Source organism: Pyrus communis, chromosome 17, assembly GCF_963583255.1.
Source record: "Pyrus communis chromosome 17, drPyrComm1.1, whole genome shotgun sequence".
Lineage (NCBI taxonomy): Eukaryota > Viridiplantae > Streptophyta > Magnoliopsida > Rosales > Rosaceae > Pyrus > Pyrus communis.
In genome coordinates, this window is record NC_084819.1 from 10,902,330 (window position 1) to 10,925,009 (window position 22,680).

The window sequence follows — 22,680 nt, forward strand, 5'->3', positions numbered from 1 at the left end:
GCTTGTGTACTCGTCTGGAAAATTCACACCTTGCAGCCACTTCAAGAACTTCTTCTTGCCATCTAGCTTGAAAGTATAATTGGTGTTCTTTTTCTTATATTTAACATTGACGACTTGCAGGCCACATGTTAGACCTTATCCCGATTGCTTGCATGCCAATATGAGTTTTCATGGTGTCCCTTGATTTTTCCTCGATAAGTAGAGTCATTCCTACCACATTGTCGCAAACATTCTTCTCAATATGCATGGGATCAGAAATGTGTCTGATTTTCAATTAACCAGTATTCCAAGTCAAATGATATACTCTTTTTTGTCAAATTCAGCTGTTCCATTAGTCTCGAGCCTTCCTCAAATTAGAGTATATTCAACTTGGGCAATATCTTGTCTCAGAATAGTTTTCTTGGTCTAGGTCAATACTCTATTGTCCTATCAAATGTTTCAGGATTGTCACGCCACTCGTGATCCTAGGGGAGCCAACTCAGGTGACTTAAGTAGCATACCTTTTCAGAGTGCCAAAAGGAGGAGTGTCCTCATTGCATGTTGGGCATTCCATATATCCTTTGGTGTTCTAGCCCAACAACATACCATAAGAGGGATATCAATAATTGTCCAAATAACTGCGGCTTTCAGAGTAAGCATTTTCCTCGTGGACATGTCATATGTTTGTACACTATTTGTCCATCAATCTATCAAACTCATCAATCAATGGCCACAAATAAACATCAATAAAATCACCTAGTGATATTGGCCCAGGTATTAAAAAACTCATAACCATAAATTACTTCTTCACGCACTTCCAGAGGGTAAGTTATGAGGAAGAATGATCACCGGCCAAGTGTTGTACTCATGGGAAACATTTCCAAAAGGATTGAAGTCGTCAGAAACAAGTCATAGATTGATTTTTTTTTGCTCTGCGGCAAAATCGGAGTAGATTTTATCAAATTCTTTCCACGCTTTGCCGTCGGCCGGATGCCGCAATCATCATCAACCCATTCTTTCTTATGCATCCTCATATCACGTGCGGTATAGGTTGACATGTACAATCTTTGTAATATTGGCGTAAGGGGAGAATAACACATCTTACTCAAAATCTTGTTTTTTTCGATATCGCGACTCATTGCACTTGGGACATTTATCTAACTTCTCGCATTCATGGTAAAACAATACACAGTTGTTTGTGCATGCATGGATCTTGTCATATCCCAACACGAGATCTTTCAACATTTTATTTGATCCAAAATGATTGCAGACAATGCATTTGGTTTCAGAAGCATACGTTTAAAAATCCTTATCATCATATGGTAGTTTCGATTGGTCATATTACACTCTACTTTCATGTACATCAACTCTACAACAATTTCTAGGACGGAAAAATCTTCACAACCCGGGTACAATCCTCACTCAGTTTCTTTCAACAGTTTATCGTACTTCTCGGGGTCTGTGGATGACTCTTTATCCATATTGAGCAAAGCATCAAAGAAAGCATCATTCAATATGTTCATCACTTGGTCATCATCAACATGGCTAAATGAAAAGGGTTCATGCTTAACTGTCCCCCTCCTAGAAAATGTTGGCGCTGTAATGGGCAATTATCCATGATAAGTCCAATTGGAGTAAGTGTGTACCATACCATTCATATATAAATTATATCAGACTTATTCGAGTGTTGTCCAAACAAAGTTGTTACAACTGTCCGAACTGAACAATTCAAGATTAAGTTAGATCACCAAGCCGCATGCTGCGTTTACTCACGAATCTGACAAAATCTCAAACGGGTTCAAGATTTTTTCAAATTTATTATACGAAGTTAATCAACATAATTAATTTTGTATAAACAATTATGAAATTTTGAAAAATTCCACACAACGATTTCCTTGACTAATGCTGCACAAGTTAAATTCACTTATTCTACATATGTTTCAATAATACACTAACTCAAAATCATATAATACACAACTTTAACATACATGAAATCACAATTAAAAAAAATTCAAACGTACTATTTATAATTAAGAGACAAATACATACCCTTCATTTAATTTACTTGCAATTCAATCACAAACCTACATAAATCCATCAACAACTAAAACAAGCTAACCTTTAATTAATTGGGGGAGGAAGAGATGAATGAGAGGGTGTGTGTGTGCGCGCGCGAGGAAGGGGTGAAAGAAGAGAAGAAAGAAAATGGAGGAGAAAGAAGAAGACGCGGACCTATTTTATGAATTAAGATTTGCCTGACAGAAAAGTTCGTCGGGCAACCACAAGGACGTCGTTGGGTCAAGAATCTACCACATGTTTTTAACGCGTCATTGTCGTCCTTTGCCTAATAAACTGTAATTATAATGTTACTTAGCCGATGAATAATGCTTTCGTCCAGCAAACCACAATGGTACCATTTGTCCATTAAACTCACAAGCTAACCGCTATCTTATTTTTTGCTCAATTTCATAACTTTGTCAATAATAAAGCCAGTAAATATGCCCGTTACTGATCCCGATACAAAATTTCAATGTCAACATCGATGCCAATGCAAAATTTCAACGTCAATTTCCAATCCAATTATGCAAATTCCAATAAGCCAATGTCAATATGAACGTCGAAATCCATCCTAGACCATGCATGAGTGGTCAATCTTTGTTCAAAAATAAGCACCGCCTTCAGTTACACCAACAACAACCATCATAGACCTAGCATTCGCGACCAATGTTTGTCTAGGCCAACATTATTTGGAAAATGCTAGGTAAACTTTTATTAGACCATATTTTGTAACTACATGATGTGGTGATTGATGATTATTAGATTATATTTTTAATGATTTAAAGAAGGAATCCAACCATCAACCACTATTTCATGACACCACCCATATTATTTTGTTTTTTTTCTTTTACAAACAAGGGCTAATTAAAAACTTCATTGAAACATGCAACTATGAAGACAATTGAGAAAAGAAGAATGCATAACTTCAGCCCAAGCAAAAACTACCGATGAGAACTCCAAATCTTTTTTTTCTTTACCAAAAAAAAGAAGCAGTATATATATAAGACAACAAGAAAAGAAAATAGGAAAGTAAGGTCGACATGCAAAACAAGAATAATGAACGAAAGCAGAAGCCCAAAAAAAAAACAAAAAAAAAACAATGATATATGTAAAACGATAACTGATAAAATTTCAAAAAAAGAATCATATTTGATAGAGAGAACAAAGTATTCATTAGGGTTGTGGAGCTAAAAATAATCAAGAAAATTACGGAGATGACACGTGAATTTTTGGATGAGAAGGATAAAATTACCCTCGAGGCACATCAGGATTCCCACGCGCATGCAACAAACTATAACGGCACAATCAAGGAAGAGAAAGGTGATCAAAATGGTATTTAGTCAAATCCCTCCCATCACTCCTCATCAAATCCTTATTCAAAAGGTAACTCCAAATTTTTCTATTTAATTTAGGATTAATTGCCCAGTTAATTGCTATTTAACATAATATCTTGCAATTATTCACATAATTCCACCATATATGGTTGGCTACTATTCTCCAAATAGGGCAGGGCACTCCCCTATAAATAGTCATATTCTCTTACTAAAATGCTAAACCATTTGCTACCCACAAACTCTTAAACAAATTCTTTTTAAAATTCTAATTTTGGCATTGGAGATTCTTCAGCCAAAGGCCCCCCCACCCGCGGCCCCTTCATCGTGGGCGAGTGAGGCTTTTGGCCTTAATCTTAGATGTTATTATTTTACAAATGCATTTTCATCAAAGGAGAAGATGGCAAAAATTTGCATCCACAAGGGGCATACCTTTATTACAGAGGGATCGAACTCGCTACCATGTTAACAAATCAAATGACGAGGAAAGAAAAGTTGATTGCAAACTCTGATTCTTACTAAAACTCAACTCCTAATTCTTAACTAACAAGAACACTGTCGTCATCCTAGGTGAAAATAGGAAAGTAATTATCCTAATCCTTCAATTTTATCGGATGGCCCCCGAATGCCTGAAGAGGCTACGGCAATTCTAATTTTTTTTTTTTTTTTTTTTTGTCAAAGTTTTTTTGTTTTTAACAAACGATATTAGCTATATTAAGTGGGAGGGGGTGGGCTAGCAATAATAGGGTTCAAATTCATTTTTGACGAGAATCGAACCTAAACCTCTCATTTACAAGTGAAGACGAATACCACTAAACCGTACTAAGTGGCTAATCTTTACTCTACTGAAAAACCCTAGTACATAAAATACCAAAGATAATCTAACATAAAAAATAAAAAAAATTGCTAACTTGTTATACACACCCTCTTTTTTTCACTTCCAATGGGTTATTTCCATATATTTTTCATATACAGTTGTTAATCATATTCTTAACAGTTATAGTTATTTCTATTTTATATATGGCGCTTACATTTTCATATCAATCTCCATTCACCGAATTGAGTAAATCTGTGTGCGTGGTCCATCATCCAAACCAGTGAAAACGATTCTAGTAAGTTATTTTCACACGTTGATCATTTAACTTATAGTTATCTGAACCTCTTAACAAGAGAACAAGGCAGTGTAAGATGTATATCCCTTCTCAATCTCTTTCAATCTCTTGGTCACTTCGTTACCTTCTCAATTAAAATGACCTTATGCTTTCTAGATGTGACTCTAATATGCATGGTGACAAATAAATTAATAGAAAATTTAATTAACTTAATATATATTTATAGCACACATGGATTGAATGGACTGACAATTGAGAGGTAGAGGAAGAGGGTCAAAGTATGTCACGTTTAATTGTGATCTTTGTCCTCCAAGAGTGATGTTGGCCATGTTTTTTCTCCATTTATTTTTGGAAATATCAGGCCAGTAGGAAAGGTTTGAAGCTTGAAAACAAATAAGCTCCTCAAAGTTAACGTTCTGAAATCTGATCAACATGAACGATGAACTAGGAACCTCGGTTCTTCAGACTGATCGTGTAAAAAGAATGTTAATTTCTTGTCTTTTCAATGGAAGTACTTGAAATTGTTATGTATATACTTAATTAACATGATTAATTTTAAATTTAGGGTTTGTGTTTGTATATAGTACAGGTACGGCCATATATGTGTGTTAATTTAATCAGAAGGTAGTATGAATATATATACACGCACACACACGTACATTCATTATTCAATTGCATGAAAATTCAATGGAGAAATAATTGCGCATGCAATTTCTGAAATTTCAAAGAAAAATAAAAGACAGGAGGAGAAGTGTTGAAAGAGACTCCAAAATGTGGAAAGAGAAAAATGCATGGTGACAAAGTGATTCCATGGAGGAAAAGACATGCAATCGAATCTTGGGGATCAAGTTGGCCTTATTCTGTCTTCTCCTTTTTTTTTTCTTTTTTTTCTTTTCTATATTATTGTTCTATTTCTTGGAGTTTTGTTAAGATGGAGATCTGTGGTATATGTGATGGAAGGACTGAAGCCAAAGGCACCATCCCCTGACAAATTTTGCCATCAAACTTCAATATGATTGTATAAGTACCTTGACTATATGTGCAAATAAGTCATGTCTATTTAGGGTATTCTTTGGCAATTTATGCATCAGTGTGAAACAAAATTCACTAGTGATGACTTTATTATACTATACATGCATTGTACACATGAAAGAAGTCTAAACAAGACTTAATGCAGAAGATATATACTGCAGAGTTGAGAATATATAGCCGACTTATATATTTTCTTAATTGAATGTCCCTTGTTACATTTCTCATTCTCAATTGCAAAATATATGATATATATATATATATATATATATAGTTGGATAAAAGAATGAAAAATGTTCAGTCGCTAGGGCAATATAAAATTTTTATGCTTTCAGACTATGACATTGAACCATTATTTAATCTTTAATTAGTTGTTGTCCAAGAGTAAAATTCATATTGAGAATCTAACAATATAAAGATCCATTTGATAACTATGTTATTTTTAATTTTAGTTTTTACTTTTTGTACTTGAATTATGAGGAAAACATATGGATAAATGAGGGATGAACAAGGCTGATGGAAGAAAAGGCAGAGGTCAAGAATAATGAATGAAAAATAAAAATCTTGAAAAATAAAACAATTCGAAATACTTTTTTATATTTTGTGTTCAGTTTACATTTTGTGTTCTTTTTATTACGCATTTCTTCTATATTGTTCACACCGTTGGTCCTCTACTCTTATACATCTCTTATTTATCCCATATATTCTTCCTCTATTAACATAAAAATTAAAACTAAACTCTAAAAACAAAATGCTTATTAAACGACCGTAAATGTGTGTCTAACAAGACTAGTCACTGCTAGCTATGGAGAGACGAGTCTAGCACGAGGATTGCTGTCATTGCTAGGCATTGCATGTAATGAGGGAAATTAAAGGACACCTGTAATGCAGTAGAGTGCAAGCATGCAGTGCAGTGTGGCACAAAATAAAGTGCTTAATGATTTGGAGGACAAGACAACAATCACTCAGCTAAGGGCCATGCTCTCTCCCAAAAAGAAGAAATGTTGCTGACAATGTTTTCTGCATTGATTGAACTATATATGCCATTGGTGTTCCACGTTGCCAACAATATCACCACATGACATGCTTTGCGATGCCCAAAATAGTTAAACAAATTAAAACACAATAAGTAAGAAATTGGTTGATTTAGTTGCAAGAATTTTGAAAAAAAATTCATACTTTGATACCATGAATTTTTTTTTGTTAATTTAGTTATTAAAATTTTATCGTATTGTAGATGACGCTTTATTTTAACGGCGAAAATCAAGCAAGATTATAAATTTTAGTGCGGTTCGATCCACACCAGCTCTTTTCCCTAGCAACTAACTATTTAACCACCAACTATTATTGTACTCTTAACGCATCTCCATTTTAAATTTTAATTAAACTCTAAAATAAAGTCCAACAGGGTTTTTACTATGAAAGGTATCCAAAGTGAAGATCTTATCTCAATGATAGTCTTGTATGATATGTATTAATGGTTTATATGATCAAATATAGGAGCTGAATTTAATTTAGAGTCTCTGGTTTCATCAAATTCAGTACCCTCAAATGGCCAAATATTTGGACGTAAATGTAGTATATCTCGTCTCTCTTTAATTACGTGCCTATTTTTTGAAATGATAAAAACATTACATTATTGATCAGATAAAGAATGTGATATCCAACAGTTGTGATCAAACAAAACAATCAGTTTTATTTTTTCCAATCTCTTGCTTTGAACCTACAACTTGAAATTAATAAATTTTATATTGATAGATGAATTATATGTTGACAATATGTCCTTTTCTGCATGAGAGAGTAATCTCCCTATAAAACTAGTGCACAGTACAACCAAACTTCCAAACCATTTGGACCATAATTTCAGTGGCTCATTCGATTCCTAGTTTCCTCCACCACCAAGGAACAATCCATCCTCCATCCAACGATGGAGAGGGAAAACCAAGCCACCGAAAACATCCAGCTTCCTGCTGGATTCCGTTTTCACCCATCCGACGAAGAACTCATCGTTCATTATCTCAAAAACAAAGTCACTTCATGTCCTCTACCGGCAACCATCATCACTGAACTGGATCTGTATAAGTACAACCCGTGGGAGCTACCACCAAAAGCCTCCTTCGGGGAAGAAGAGTGGTATTTTTTCACCCCAAGGGATCGGAAGTACCCGAATGGAAGCAGGCCTAATAGAGCAGCTGGTTTGGGTTACTGGAAGGCCACGGGAACTGATAAGCATATTTTTAGTTCTTGTGGAACAAAAAGCATTGGGGTTAAAAAAGCACTTGTGTTCTACACAGGACACCCTCCGAAAGGTGTTAAGACGGAGTGGATCATGAACGAGTACAGATTGCTTGACACAACCATGTGGACTTCAAAGCAAAAAGGGTCCATGAGGGTAAGTTTCATCACTTCATATCCTGACGAATATGCATGTAGGTACGAGTAAGTTTCTTTTGCCGGTTTCGACAGGTGATGGTATGGATCCGGACCATTGATTACTGAAATTATTACCAAAATATTGTTAGTTATGACTCGTGATTGGATATGCGCGTTGTTCATAATTCACTCAAACAACACAACAAGCTAGTGACTAGCTAACTAGTCTTCGTCGTTTCTCTTCCACCTTTGTAATTAAAAAGTTGTTTGCTATGTTGATATTGTTGTTTATGTTCAAAACTGTCGTATAGATTTCATTTAATTAAGCTTAATTAATCTTAGGCGATGTTTTGGACATAACTTAGACAAGCACGGAAAAGATAGAGGAGAATCCTACTATGTTTCAACATTGTTAAAACCTGATCTATTCTTCTTCTTTTTACAACAGTTGGATGATTGGGTGTTATGTCGGGTTCGACAAAAATGCAACAACACCAGGAGCATTTGGGAAGATCAAAACAGCCCTCCTAGCTATAAACTAGGTGCCTACACTAAGCAAGTGGATGAGCCCTGCTCGAATGATACAAACCCTAGCATCGAAATGGTCCGGAACTATCTGTACAAAGATTGTCCAATGCTACCCTACATTTTTGCCTCTCCCGAACTTCCTTACGCTAAAACCACTTCAAGCATAAGCTTTCAGGGAACTGGAAACACGAAATCTTGCAGTACTTCCCTTCACGAGAACAATTCAAACAAAACCAATGAGCTGCTTTTAGTTTCTTCCCGTGATGATTTGATTAACCCTTTGAAGAGAACACCTACAGAAGGAAATGGGTACAAGAGTTTTGTCACAGCAAGCAAGAGGATATGTAGCAGAGATTACAAGGAGGAGGAAGTTAATTCCTCGACCAGCCGGGACTGTCGAGCGATGAACTTGTGGGGTGTAGACCAGTCTGGCTCAGCTGATAATAATTTGAATGCAGACCAATGGAGTTCCATGATCCAGTATCAAGAACTTAGCCAATTAATTGGCTTTCAGGTGTAAGTGAGTGGCTAGCTACAAGCAGTGATGAGAAGTGCGTATGTGGATGTATATATCCATTATTCTGGAGATAAAGGTACGTATTCGAGATCCCAAACAGAGGTGACTGCGACAAAGAGAAACTTACGTGCAAACAAGGCTCTCTGCGACGGTGATTTTTATGTAAATCAGTGTGTATAGTTAAATTTGTTATACGTAGGGATGAACAAAGCATGTAAATGAGTTTGGTGTTGCGAGTTGTAATTAGCTACATCATTTTAAGATCCCATATAGAGACAGAAACTTCCGTGCCAATGGGACTCTACGATGGTGATTTTTATGTAAAATAGCGTGTATTGTTGAATTTGTTATACATAGGGGCGAATAAAGCGAGTGAATGAGTTTGGTGTTGCTGGTTGTAATTAGCTACATCATTTAAAGAGTGTAATCATTGTATCACCAAACTCATTTACAATCAAAGCACGTAAATGAATTTGTATGTATATTCTTAATACGTGGTATCGTAGTATTGGTAAGTGCGAATATTATACATGGTATCGTAGTATTGGTTTCACAAGGTCATATCATTTGTCAAGCATGAGGTTAGCGAGATTCAACCATTGAGACTCTCCAGAACACTCTGGTTATCTACACATATAGCTTATAACAAATTATAAACTTCAAAATTACCACTAATCATCAACTATCTTTAGCTCAATCGATGCCTAGGCGACGGAAAATCTCGAGCAGGCCCAAAAATACCACACCAATTCCATGAGAAGATTCATATAAGATCGAAATGAAGCTGTCAATCCTGTCTACTAACTACAATGGCCAACAATAGTCCTTTAACAATTTGAAGTATTCAAACTCGCCTCACCGACATTACACACATTAGGGGACTCAATCAAATTCCACATAAAAGTACGATAATACAGCATGACTGATGTATACAAAAAATACATTCATGGAAGTGTGAATAGACACTATTAAACATGAGACAAACGATCAATTAACATGTATCAAGCACCAAAGTGAGTCCTTAAATTGCAAAACAATACCCGACAAGACAACGCTTGGAATCTGGCCAAACCACCCTCTATATCAAACCTCACTTCTTCAGTACACTGCAAATGAAAGTACCACATCAGAATATGAAAAATGACACATCTTCACAAGAATGCAGATGTTCAAATGATCAAGTTCAACTCTACTCCATCAAACCAATAATTCAGAGAACGTAGGGTCCTATATCTAGTTGTTCAAGTAGCAGTAAAGTCTTCTCATGTATAATCATAGTCTGAACAGTGCAGAGGGGCAGAAGTACAGAGGGACTACTGAACTAGTGTATAAATCTGCACCACTTCAATTCTTTTATGGTTTGAATTGATCTAAATGGTACAACTAATTATTCAAGCAATATTACTTTTTATTTTTGACAAACCTAAGCCCCCACTGAACTCCATTAAAGACCACTCTCCACTTCAGTTCAAACCCCAAATCCCACTACTATTACAATAACAGAAAATGGCAAAAAGCAACGACGTACTCTAAGGCAAAAAGAAAAAGTTATTTTACACATGTTTGCTTATTTTCCCAAATATCTAGACCCTAGTGCACCCAAAAATGGGAGAACTTGCACAGAAAATTTTGTGAGCTCACAATCTTCAAGTTTCAAATATCAACTGGTTTTGCAAGCTGAAAGCCAAAAAAATGATCTTGCAACCTTTGTTTTTCATTTATGTATTTCCTGCGATTACTAGGTTGCATATTCTGAGGATGACATATTCAATAAACTAAAAAGTTTTTTATTCAATGTTCAAACAAGAAATGTTATTGAGGACAAGTATAAAATATACTCATTGGAAATGTTATCAAATATTCAATTCAAGTTTTGTACTTGACTACATATTGGCTAGTTTTTTTAATGCCCCCCACACGTCAATCCTGGGTCTGCTAAAGAGTGCAATGACATCAAGTTATCTCTTTGGCCCTCTAATAGTACTAACCCAAACATCTCAATATTTTTCACATATGTACAACCAAATTACAAGGAAACACATCTAGACGTTTATCTAACTCAACATGTAGATTCATTTAAATGGATATGAGCTTACTTGTACAAATATGCAGCAATGCCCAAAATTATACACAGCAATACAATATCAATACAGAAATTTCGGCTGGACCTCAGCTGTAACCAAAACAAAACTTGTATTAGATCTAAAAACAAAAACAAAAGAAAAATCTCTGATGTGCAATCATAAACTCAAAAAAGCTGCAATTACACTCACCTGGTTGACTGTGTCCTTCAGTCTAACATTGGTATTCTTAAGGTCCGCAGATGCCTTGTCCACCTGTTAAAAAGGGAAGGAACATTTAGTAATTAAATTTGAGAATTCAACTGAACATCTTGAAAGATGTACTAGAAGACGGCAATGTTTTTCACCTTGGAGTCAATCTCATCCATCAAAGGAACTTGCCTATCGAATTCCTACACGTAGCACATGATAAAGTCAGCTGACATATGCATGTATATTGCAAATGAGCAAGTAGAACCAAGCAAAAAACTACTAACCTCGTTCATATCCTGAGCCATATTTTTCAAAGTATCTAAACCATCTGATATCATATCCAAACCTTGATCCTGTGAGCATGTCAAAATACATAAATACAAACCCACATCCCTAAGACTTGCAGTATCTAACTAGCAAGCAAGCATGCAATGTCCATTTTTCAAAAAGAAATTCCCAGTGTAAACAAAAAACAACTCTACATATATGACTTGCCTGTTTCATTTTCCGCATTTCATACTCTTGCCTGAAATTACTCGACTCCTCAGACTGTTGGAAGAATTCATTATCAAACCGGCCCTCTACCGGTATACATGAAATATATAAGTAAATTTAACCAAAATTAATCAAATAGAATTCAGCTGCCCATATATTATATTCATTAAAAAGCACCAAAAAATCATAATAAAATGTAAGAAATTACCAGAATCAAATTTGATTTCCGTACGAGAAGCTGAAGCTGCCCAACCTCCTCCAGTTTGTTTGGGTGCAGCTGGAGTCCCATCTGGAATATCCTGGATCCTATCTGGCAACGCAAGGACCAAATCATTACGAGCAGCAAAATCTTGGGATGAAAGCCCCTTAACCTGCCAAAAAATAGCATCAATTATGAAACAAAATAACCAAAACCACAAAGTAAGCATTCTTTGTATACTATACGGTCAACCCTTCGACTACACACAAACACAGAGGCATCCACACACAAACCCTTCGACATACTCTCACTAAACAAGTACTAAAATCCACATAGACGAGCACAAACGTCTTCCAATTTTCAATTTTGAATAGAATGTGCCCCTCTAAATACAAAATTTATGAAATGCACAATTCCAAAATACGAAAACTAACGAATTTCATTAAAACAGTGAAATGCTGACCTTCTTCATAGCCAATCTCTGCAATTTGGGAACCTCCTCGAGCAATCGAGCCTTGGTCCTACGAATCTCGGCATTCAGCGCAACAGCCGATGCCCTATTTTTCTCTTTCGAAGCAATTTCCGCTTTCTGCAGATCAGAAAATACTCAAATTCAGTTCAACACACCAAAGGAAGAAAAGACCCTAACTTCACCCTAAAATTCTCGGGAATTTCGACCGGATCAGCTACTAGTTTCTCCAATTTTTCCAAGTTTTCTCAGAAACCAAACAGAGATCGAATTGAGTGAAAATCGCGTGTGTATGTGCGTTTCTGAGAGAAAGAGAGAGAGGGAGGGACCTGGAGGAGGGCTTCAATGTCGGATTCGACGGAGGCGTAGAGGCGAGCAAAGGCGTCGTCGCCGGAGACATTGAGATCCTTCTGCTTTTCGACGTCGTAACGGTCGTACTTCTGGCAGATCGCCTCTACTCTCGTCAAGATTTCGATGACGCTCATCTCTTCTGGTACCTTTCTTCTTCTCGATTACAGAGTTGAAAGTTGGGATTGCAGAGTTCCAAAGCTTGAGTTTGTGGGTGGAGAACAGGAAGAGGCAACAGAGCAGCAGGCTACAGCCTGTACCAACTTCAAAAATCTCAGAAAAATATTTTTCCTGTAAAATATAATTATTTATTTTCACGAAATTATATTTACCTCTTAAAAAAGCACTCGTTTAACCCATTTTACTCGTCTCCACTAAAATTTTTTGAATTACAAGTTTTTCCTTTATGAAGTGAATTGTTTCGTTTTTTAAGACAAGGTGATACTTTAAGAGGAGAATTAAAATGTAGAACCTCGAATTTTATTGTGATAATAAAAATTACTGTTCATTGAGAATTCAACTTATAAACAGGGAGCTTGAGTTGATAAAAATGTCTCAAGTCAACGCTTGGATTCACATTAAATGGCAGAGAGGTGGCCTTGATAATCTCGCTTAATAAAAGTGACATTTTAGAGTTCATTTGGTACGTCAAATGAGATTGGATTTGTTAAGTAGGATTGGTTAAGATTGGATTGGAGTGGTTAGGATGTGACTCTTGTCAAGTGTTTGGAGTAGGGGTTGGCTCGGATCGGACCGACCCAAAATTGAAAGGACCGGACTAAACCTGTTTGAAAATAAAAAACAGGGCGAGCGAGGCAGGGTAATAGAAAATTAAAATTGGAACCAAACCTAACTTGTTTGAAACATGTTGGTTTCTACGAGTCCATAGGTCTATTTTTTTTGTCACCACAAAAGGTAACAACATCTTTCACGTCATCTTCCTCCCTTTGCTCATTGTTCCTCAATCGTATCGAAGACCACCATGCCAGTAGCCTTAGATCTGCATTGCCCTTCAGTGATGTGGAGCTAGAAATAATCCCAAAAATCTAGAAGATAACACATGGATTCTTCCTCAAAAAAGACAAGATTACCATCATTAAATGGGCAGGGCACCCAAATACTCTCACGCGCAGCTCAACATCCCGGTCTAAATAGTTAATGACGCCTACTTAAGGCTTCCCTGCTTGTGGCATGGAAAAGTCAAAAGGCATTAAGGATAAGGATTAATTACTAAATCATATCTTTAATACATTCTTAATTGAAGATCAACTTCGTCAAGAAAGCAATCCCTACACAATCAATTAAGGATACTTCCACCATTATCCTAAGATATTTTCTCCTAATTAGTATCTTGGGAATATTCTTTCCTCATTCATCCAACAAATGACACACCTTGGCCAATAGGATTCCGCCATGGGTATGGCAAAATCCTAACCCTATGGTCGGCCACCTTCTCCTGTAAATATCTCTATCTCCACCAAATTTTGGTAAGCTTTTAGCTACGCATACAAGCCCTAACCACTCACTCTTTTTAGAGGCGCTAACTTAGGTATCATAGATCCATTAGATAAACTCCACATCTTCATGGGCACATGAGGCTTTGGTCTTTGATCAAAGTTGTTAATTATTTTGTAGGTACAAATTCGTCAAAGTTGAAGACAACATATTTTTGTTACCACAAATTGATGCTTTCATTAAAAGCTTGATTCAAATAATCAAAGAAAGCTCTTGCTTATTTTGGAATTTTCTATTACGTTGAATTTCTTGTAAGCTCCTAGTCACTTGAATTTTTCTTAGAAAAATTCTTTGATTAATCCCTAGAGAAAGGATACACTGATAGAAAATTTTGAAATCATGACGTACAGAACACCATACGTCTAAGGATACAAACCGAAGGTTAAACCAAGATGTGGTCCAACACTGACGATCTTCAAGGTTAACGTGATGGCGGTAGGTGTAACAACCTGTACCTGAATTTTACGGTTTTATAATTTTTAAACTGTGAATTTATGGAAATACCCTTTTAGGCAAAAAAAAAACGTTGACTTTTATTAACCGCCTTGTTGTGTCACGTAAGATCCGTTTTCTTGGCATATCCTTGTAGTACTCATCGCTACAGACGCGTGGGTGAAGCGGAATGTAATTTAGAGTTATAACGAAGAAGTTATCAGTGAGCAAAGATAGGGGCAAAATGGTCATTTGACCATCATCTAGAAGGCTCCAGATTTTACTAGAGCAGTCAGATGATGCCACGTGTGTAGCTATGATGGAAGGAAATGAGAGATGGACGAAGGAGAGAAAGGATAAAGGAGGGAAATGAGAAAGATTGATCGACGAGAGAGATTAGCCAATAAAAAAGAAAGCAAGGAGGGGAAATGAGGGAGAGAAAAACCACCCCATCCGGATCTTCCCTTCGACCCACAACCTGACTTGTTCGCTATGAACACCCTGACGCCTTTCACGACATTTCTCCGACGAGTCACGGGGAATCACCACCACCAATCAACTCAACATTATCACAGCTTCCATTCCCACCTAATCATGATGGTTGTGGGCCACGATTTCACGACGAACAAATGCCACCTTCTTCGGCGAGTTCGTGGGGTGCACGGCGGCGATCCGCCATTTCTGAAGCCAGTACAGTCGACAACCACCATCAATCAACTTCCCTTGAGGTCAGGAACAAAGCCTATGCATTGGTTGGGGTGTTGAAATATGTTTGGATAGTGAATTGAGAACCATCCATTTCTAAGGTTTCGACAGTTTGTGGTGGTTTTCAAGCCACTTCCCAGTCAAATTAAACTTCGGCCTAGGTATAAAAGTTGTTCCTTTCATTGAGATATACATTCTTGTATATTTTGTGAATTTTTGGAGTTGTTGAATTTTCCGGCGAGTCAGTGTTACTGGATGCTTCCAGGAGACTGCCTCGTGATGGCTCATGCGGCGGCGCGTGGGGAAACCCGAGGTCATTCCTTTATTTTTTTGACGTACCAAATCCGACTCCGTTGTCCGTTTTCCCAAATTCTAACATTTTAGTAGAGTTTTGCTAAATGGTCCCTAATTGTGGTTAGGTGCATCGGTGGAAAGTGACTCTATCTTCGCTAGCTTGAGCAGTTCCCAGACAACAAAATATCTCTAAGTAGACCCCTTCTTAACTTTCATGTTTTATAAAATATTAGGATTGCATTCACGAAAAGCATGATTTCATGATTTTACGTTTTATGCATTATTTATGATTTATAGAAATTATGTTTTACGAAAGGTTATGAATTATTAGATTTTCGTATATGAAATTCTATGGATTATGAATATGATTTATTTTACGAATTTACGAATATGATTTACTATGGATTTATTGTTGTTGTGTTCCTTCCTAGTGCTAAAATATGTTTAGTATAATGGCACAAGTAAGAGTGTCGAATCCACAGGGACTAATTGGACCTTTACAACCACTTGTTATGTAAGAACCCTATTAGAGAATAAAACTAATCAATTTAGACAGATTTGTTGTTGTAACTTGAAAGCATAAGAAAATGAAGTAAACACAAGAAAATGATTCAACAAATAATAAAATGGGGTAGCACCAATGGAGATGAAGCTAGGGATTCGATTTCACCATTGCTAAACCAAGTCCATATGTGTTAAGTCAGTTCATACTCAGCCATCTACCTATTTCTTGAGTTTGTTTCACTTAGATATGATCAACCATATGATGTGTGGATTTGATCAAATGTTCCTAATCTTGAAACTAATTGTGATGTGCAACTTCGGTTCCTAATCAAGAATGTGTCACGCACAAGAAACTTTCATAAAACCAAAGGGAACAATCGGCAGATTGTTTGCAAAACATTCCCTTCATTCATTCACATATCCACCAAGAATATGCATGATGTATGCTCTAATCCTGGTTAAACAACCTGTGGTTAATTCAAATAGTGATCAAATATTAAAATCAACACACAAAGTCACAATTAAATCAGAGAATGAAACAAGAAATAGATGGATCAACTGAGCATTCTAACTTAAATACATGGCAGACTTGCAAGGCTACATCGAATCCCTAGAAAGAGATTAGTTACACTTCATGTTTACAGAATGTTTGACATAAAAATATACAACATGAGTGAACATAAAAATTAAGGAGAAAGAACCCTTGAAGCAAAACTGATGTCGAAATCCCTTAAGGGTGGCCTTTGGCGTTGGCTCTCCAAGTGTGTTGCAAATGAAGGTGGAACAGCTAGGGTTGAATGGTTTCTGCAAATGGGAGAGAAAATGGACAGAGGTGGAGCGGCTAAGGTTGAATGATGGAATAAAACTGAGAGAGAAAACAAGTTGTTCTTGATACCTAATGCGCTTGGTTTAAATAGAGGCTGAAAAGATGCATAAAAGGTAAGTGTTGATGGTGAAATAAAAGGCTAGAATTTGATTTAAAGGTATTTCTGAGAATGGCATTTGTTTTGAACTTTGTTTCCTTATTTTCCACCTCCAAATCAAGCTTGCACGGCTAAGAGAATGACAAACAAGGTAAGTGTTTAAGGTGAGTTAAATGGCTCAAAACTGATGTAAATGGTGTTTCCACATATGGCATGTGTTTTGAGCGTTTTTTCCTTGTTTTCACAACTTGCAAATCAGGTTTACACCTTCTTGCCTTGTGTGGAACCACCAAATCTGACTCCAGCGTTTTTGCCTTGTTAAGAATCACCCAATATGCCCGAATTGCACCACTTTCCTTCTACATCTTTTCCTGAAATTCCAGCAGCCAAATTAGTCCTAGATTCCTCATTTGGACTCCAAATTAACTCCCCAGAATCCTCTCCACGTTTGGAATAATGCTCAGCTACCAAAAGAAATGTTTTTACTTCATTTGCCTTCCAATTGATCCTATTACCCACTTGGCTGCACACTAACACCAAATAATGTAAAATGCAACCAGTTTAATACAAAGACATCACAAATACACCAAATATGGAAGATATAAATGCATGCAATATGTGAGTTATCAAATACCCCCAAACCTGGTTTTTGCTAGTCCTCGAGCAAACCTAAAACTAAAAAACACACAAAACACTAACATCTAGCTAAACCACTTTCGCTGGCCAAACGATTGCACTCAGCATGTGCAACAAGCCTTTGAACCCCTAGGTGTCCCTAGTTGGAGGAGTTGTGTCACCTGAGGGTTTACAGTGATGGCACCCACAAACATCTACAAAATCTGCAAACAACTTGGTTAATACATGCTTTAAACAAACTAATAAGAACCAATGAAAGCCTTGTCATACATTCAAACTCAAAAGTTTGCCACTTCAAAGAATCGTATCAACTGTAAAGTATAAAGATATCTCTCCATGTCTTACAACTTCAAGGTCACCATACTCAAATGCTTAAGATAGAATTCGCCTCAACTCTACTCCTCACAGATTCCTCTCAAGTTTTCACTCAGATCCTAATGTTTAGTCTCTCCACAAACATATATGAGTGAAATTATGTAAAGGGAATCAAAATTCTCACATATGAAATCTGAAATAAAAGCACAATTTCTGAGTAGATCTCATGAAATGAATCAAATGCTAAGAATATGGATAACACACACACTTACCATCACCCATGAATACATCCTCAATGATCAGCTAGGTCTTTCTCAAGATTGTAATGTAAGGCTTAGGTTATGGGTTACGAAATAAGTGATATGGAATACTAGAGCTTGGGGCATACCAAAGTGTCCTTGAGGGTCATGCTCTTCACTTGCATTTGTCTTTTTTCTTCTTTGTTTTTGGCGTCCAGGACCTATGCATTATAATGAGGAGATTTGGAACTTGTATCTACTTTGATTCTCTCTTATTTTTTTATTTTTTTTATTTTTTTTATAACTTTATTTTTAGACACAACTTCAACATAGGTGACCTCGATACACGCCACAATCTTGTTCTAAAGCTCAATTTAGTCTTCATCACTTTGGTATTCCCCAAACTATAAGGTATGGCTTGTAATGGGCTAAAATGGGTAGAGTATGATGTGGGTGATGAAAGAATTAGGCTAAAGTGTTTGGCTGCAACAAGGGTGAATGGAGCACACAAAGGGATAGGATTTAAGACTTTTAGTAGTTAAAACATGCATAGCCTAACATCGTTTCATTGAGTTCATTCATGAATGATACTAAACACATGGTATCTGCAAAAGAGAGTAATTCTTAGTATCCAATCAAAATAGAAGTAATGAGATCATTTAAAGTGAGATCGAAAGAAAAAGATAGGAGTAGAAACACTTTAAACCCTCTCAAAGAAGCAATTAGGCTCAAAATAACTCACTAGGGTAGTCTCCACTATTCTTCTTCTAGAATTTGAGTATGGTACCTCTATCATCATAATTCAAAGAGTTACAGCTTTATAAATGACAACAAGATACAAAACTTTTTCATAGCAACCCAATAGTTTGTTTGCAAACATAGCCCTCATATACATTCGTATTAGTAAGCAAAAACACACTTAACCAAAACTAACACAAAAACAAACCTTCCATCCCTCACCCCCAAACCTAACTTAAGCATTGTCCTCAATGCTTAAAACTGTATGCAATGCAAGTAGGCAAGGAATATGGAATGGTGACAAAATAAACACAAAATAAGGAAAGAACACAAACCACACTAGGTTGCCTCCTAGCAAGCGCTTTATTTAATGTCTAGGCAAGACATGGTAGCTTGTTTACGGTGTTGTAAACTCAAGAAAATCTACAACTTGATAGACTTGCTCTTCCTCCAATTTCTCCAAATATGGTTTCAATCGCTGCCCATTGACTTTAAAAGAGGTGCCATTCTTCATGTTCTCTATCTCCACAGCTCCGTGGGGAAATGTTTGTAGCACCTTGAATGGTCCCACCCACCTAGACTTCAATTTACCTGGAAAAAGTCTCAAACGTGAGTCATACAAAAGTACTTTCATACCTTGGTGAAACTCCCTCCGTAGGATGGCCTTGTCATGATAGAGCTTAGTCTGTTCCTTGTAGATTTTGGCATTCTCATATGCCTCATTTCTGAGTTCTTCCAACTCATTAAGTTGAAGCTTCCTTGCTATTCCAGCATCCTTATAATCAAAATTGAATTTCTTGATGGCCCAATATGCACGGTGTTCAAGCTCCATTGGCAAGTGACAAGCTTTCCCAAACACAAGGCGATAAGGACTCATGCCAATGGGGGTCTTGTATGCTGTTCTATATGCCCATAGTGCATCATTCAACCTCAGTGACCAATCCTTCCTTGTAGGGCTCACGGTCTTCATCAAAATGTTCTTGATCTCCCTATTGCTAATCTCCACTTGTCCCGAGGTTTGAGGATGGCTCAAAACTGATGTAAATGGTGTTTCCACATATGGCATGTGTTTTGAGCGTTTTTTCCTTGTTTTCACAACTTGCAAATCAGGTTTACACCTTCTTGCCTTGTGTGGAACCACCAAATTTGACTCCAGCGTTTTTGCCTTGTTAAGAATCACCCAATATGCCCGAATTGCACCACTTTCCTTCTACATCTTTTCCTGAAATTCCAGCAGCCAAATTAGTCCTAGATTCCTCATTTGGACTCCAAATTAACTCCCCAGAATCCTCTCCACGTTTGGAATAATGCTCAGCTACCAAAAGAAATGTTTTTACTTCATTTGCCTTCCAATTGATCCTATTACCCACTTGGCTGCACACTAACACCAAATAATGTAAAATGCAACCAGTTTAATACAAAGACATCACAAATACACCAAATATGGAAGATATAAATGCATGCAATATGTGAGTTATCATTTATGAATTGCGGTTTTGAGCTTTTAAGCTCCAGTGTTTTAATACGAATTTTGAGATATGTTGTTGGCACTTATCTAGTGGGTTATCATAGGTACGATTTCGTACGCAGACAGGACGAAACAGAACGGGACGGGACGAGACGAGACGGGACGGGACGGAATAAGACAGGACGGAACTGATGTTCCGTTTATGTTTGGTATGTGCAGGATGGAACGGGATGGTTGTTCCGTTGTGTGTTTGGTAAGCGCATGGACGGAACAGAACCAAAAGGTAAATGACTAAATTATCCATGTTCCGTCTGTTGTTTGATACAACATTTATGTATGGTACGAGACGGGACAATTATTTTATTTATTTTTTTAACTTTTTTATATTTGAACACATATATACTTATTCATTATTTGTTTTTCTCTCATGAACTAACTTTATAATGAGATAAGCATTTCTACAGTTCTAGTAGCAAGCATGCACATAATTGCTTCCTAGAAAAGCAGTCCCAAGAGAGGTGAACAACCAAGTTAAACACGTTCCAAATTATAGCATAAATCACGGATATAGCAATGGAAAACATAGATAATTCGATTGGATTCATTTCGTTTGGCAGAATATGCTGCTTCAAAAGCGACACTAGATAGTAAAAGTGAAAACGAGTAATAAAAACTGAAAATTTACTCAAGGAACTGCAGTAAAATGGCAAAATCAAACAAATTGGTAGAACTTCATGTCGTCTAAGATGACTAGATTAGTAAAATTCTGAATAAAATTCAACATTACCAAATCGAAAACAAAAGTAGCATCCTGAATAAAATTTCTCCCAAAATTTTGAAGACTAGCATATAAGAAACACACATAGCAAAATATTTCTTGAACTTATTAGGCAAATAGTGACGAGTCTTCTTGTCTGACTCATAGCCAATGTTGGGCATCAATGCACATCCCTTGAACTTTCGCCTGACACGTGAATCAATACCCTTGGGCCTTCTCCAGCTTTCTTGCCATAAGCAACATGCATTAAAACAGAACAACTTAATGCTAAGGCTCTAGGAAGCGGAGATGCACAGAGAAATATGCATCCCCGAGTTACTTAATCAGGTCACAAATGAAAGAAAAGCAATATATCTCAGAAATAAGACATTGAACCACATGATCACCCTACATGCATCAACTATACAGACACACGGAGACAAGGGTAGAATCATGGATGCTTAACAGGCAACACTATCTACCCTACACAGAGAACAGTAACAATTTCATTGCTGATCAGGAAAAGATGCACAATGAATTCATCGCCTCTCTACAAGTCATTTTCGATCTTTCTCACATTCTAATTCAATTTTCAGCCATTGAGATGTACAAATATCAAACTGCAAACAAAACTATGAATCATTCCAACTTCAGGCAACTGCAATGAACACGTCCCATGATTCAAGGTTGTGAAGAGCACTTGACCACTGCTATGCCCAACATTATTAAAGCGATACAGAATCGGCATTATAAAAACTGTTTGACACCTCTCATTCAAGATTTAAGTTTAAATGTCAACTTTATTGGACCCAAATCACTACAAACAAATACAACTGTAGTAACTAGTATTTCACACCATCAACTAACAGATCTCACAATCAAGTGAATTAACCCCAATTTACCCATAACTTAATAGGTTATGAATTTATTAATCCCACTCAAATAGCCCATTAAAAATTGATGTCCAAAATAGAAAATTTCTAATACATTAGATTTGAAATCCCCACATATATGTAATGATTCAAAAAATTAAATAAATATGAACAGAAATGAAATGAGCCAGAGATTCATACCTTAACGCAGTGCTTTGATAAGCTCATATTTATATATTTTTTACATCAAATTCACTTGTCTTTTCTTAGTTAGTTCCTTATATTTTTGGGCTATTTACTTTGTTTTTGTGTTTTGTAGGATTTGTCAAGCAAAGAAAAGAAAAATAGCACAAGTGGGATTTTAAGTAACAAATTCATCAAAACTGCTTGTGCAGGTCAGCTGACTTTGGAAGCAAGTTGCGGACAACTCAGAATGAATTAGAGAATGAGTCTTATATTCTTGGAAAGCTACGGATGTCTATTTTCTGGAGCATTTCACGGATTGTTAATATCATTTTTCTAGAAGAAGTTATGACCATTTTAACAATGAAAGGTTCCCAAGAGGCTGAGC

General features: G+C 36.6%; 2 protein-coding genes across 2 annotated transcripts; one reads left to right on the plus strand and one right to left on the minus strand.

Moving 5' to 3' along the window:
* The first annotated feature begins 7,298 nt into the window (after positions 1-7,298).
* Positions 7,299-9,210, plus strand: LOC137722846 (NAC domain-containing protein 2-like). Its single transcript, XM_068461947.1, has 2 exons — positions 7,299-7,901; positions 8,331-9,210. Exons 1-2 carry the CDS (start codon positions 7,437-7,439, stop codon positions 8,928-8,930), a joined length of 1,065 nt encoding a protein of 354 aa, XP_068318048.1. The 5' UTR covers positions 7,299-7,436; the 3' UTR covers positions 8,931-9,210.
* Positions 9,211-9,665: 455 nt separating this feature from the next.
* LOC137722847 (syntaxin-71-like) lies at positions 9,666-12,965 on the minus strand. Its single transcript, XM_068461948.1, has 9 exons — positions 12,693-12,965; positions 12,358-12,483; positions 11,904-12,066; positions 11,696-11,781; positions 11,485-11,553; positions 11,356-11,400; positions 11,201-11,263; positions 11,024-11,100; positions 9,666-10,033 (listed from the first exon to the last, which is right to left on the minus strand). The coding sequence occupies exons 1-9, from the start codon at positions 12,846-12,848 to the stop codon at positions 10,018-10,020; spliced, it is 801 nt and encodes a 266-aa protein (XP_068318049.1). The 5' UTR covers positions 12,849-12,965; the 3' UTR covers positions 9,666-10,017.
* Between the last annotated feature and the right edge of the window lie 9,715 nt (positions 12,966-22,680).

Bases quoted from the DNA above. Each gene is read 5' to 3' on its own strand.
- LOC137722846 (XM_068461947.1), top strand. From the start codon at position 7,437: ATGGAGAGGGAAAACCAAGCCACCGAAAACATCCAGCTTCCTGCTGGA. The intron at 7,902-8,330 runs GTAAGTTTCATC...TTTTTACAACAG, and splicing joins AGCAAAAAGGGTCCATGAGG to TTGGATGATTGGGTGTTATG.
- LOC137722847 (XM_068461948.1), bottom strand. From the start codon at position 12,848: ATGAGCGTCATCGAAATCTTGACGAGAGTAGAGGCGATCTGCCAGAAG. The intron at 11,401-11,484 runs GTTAGTAGTTTT...TGCTACGTGTAG, and splicing joins TGGCTCAGGATATGAACGAG to GAATTCGATAGGCAAGTTCC. The intron at 11,264-11,355 runs GTGAAAAACATT...CCTTTTTAACAG, and splicing joins TGGATGAGATTGACTCCAAG to GTGGACAAGGCATCTGCGGA.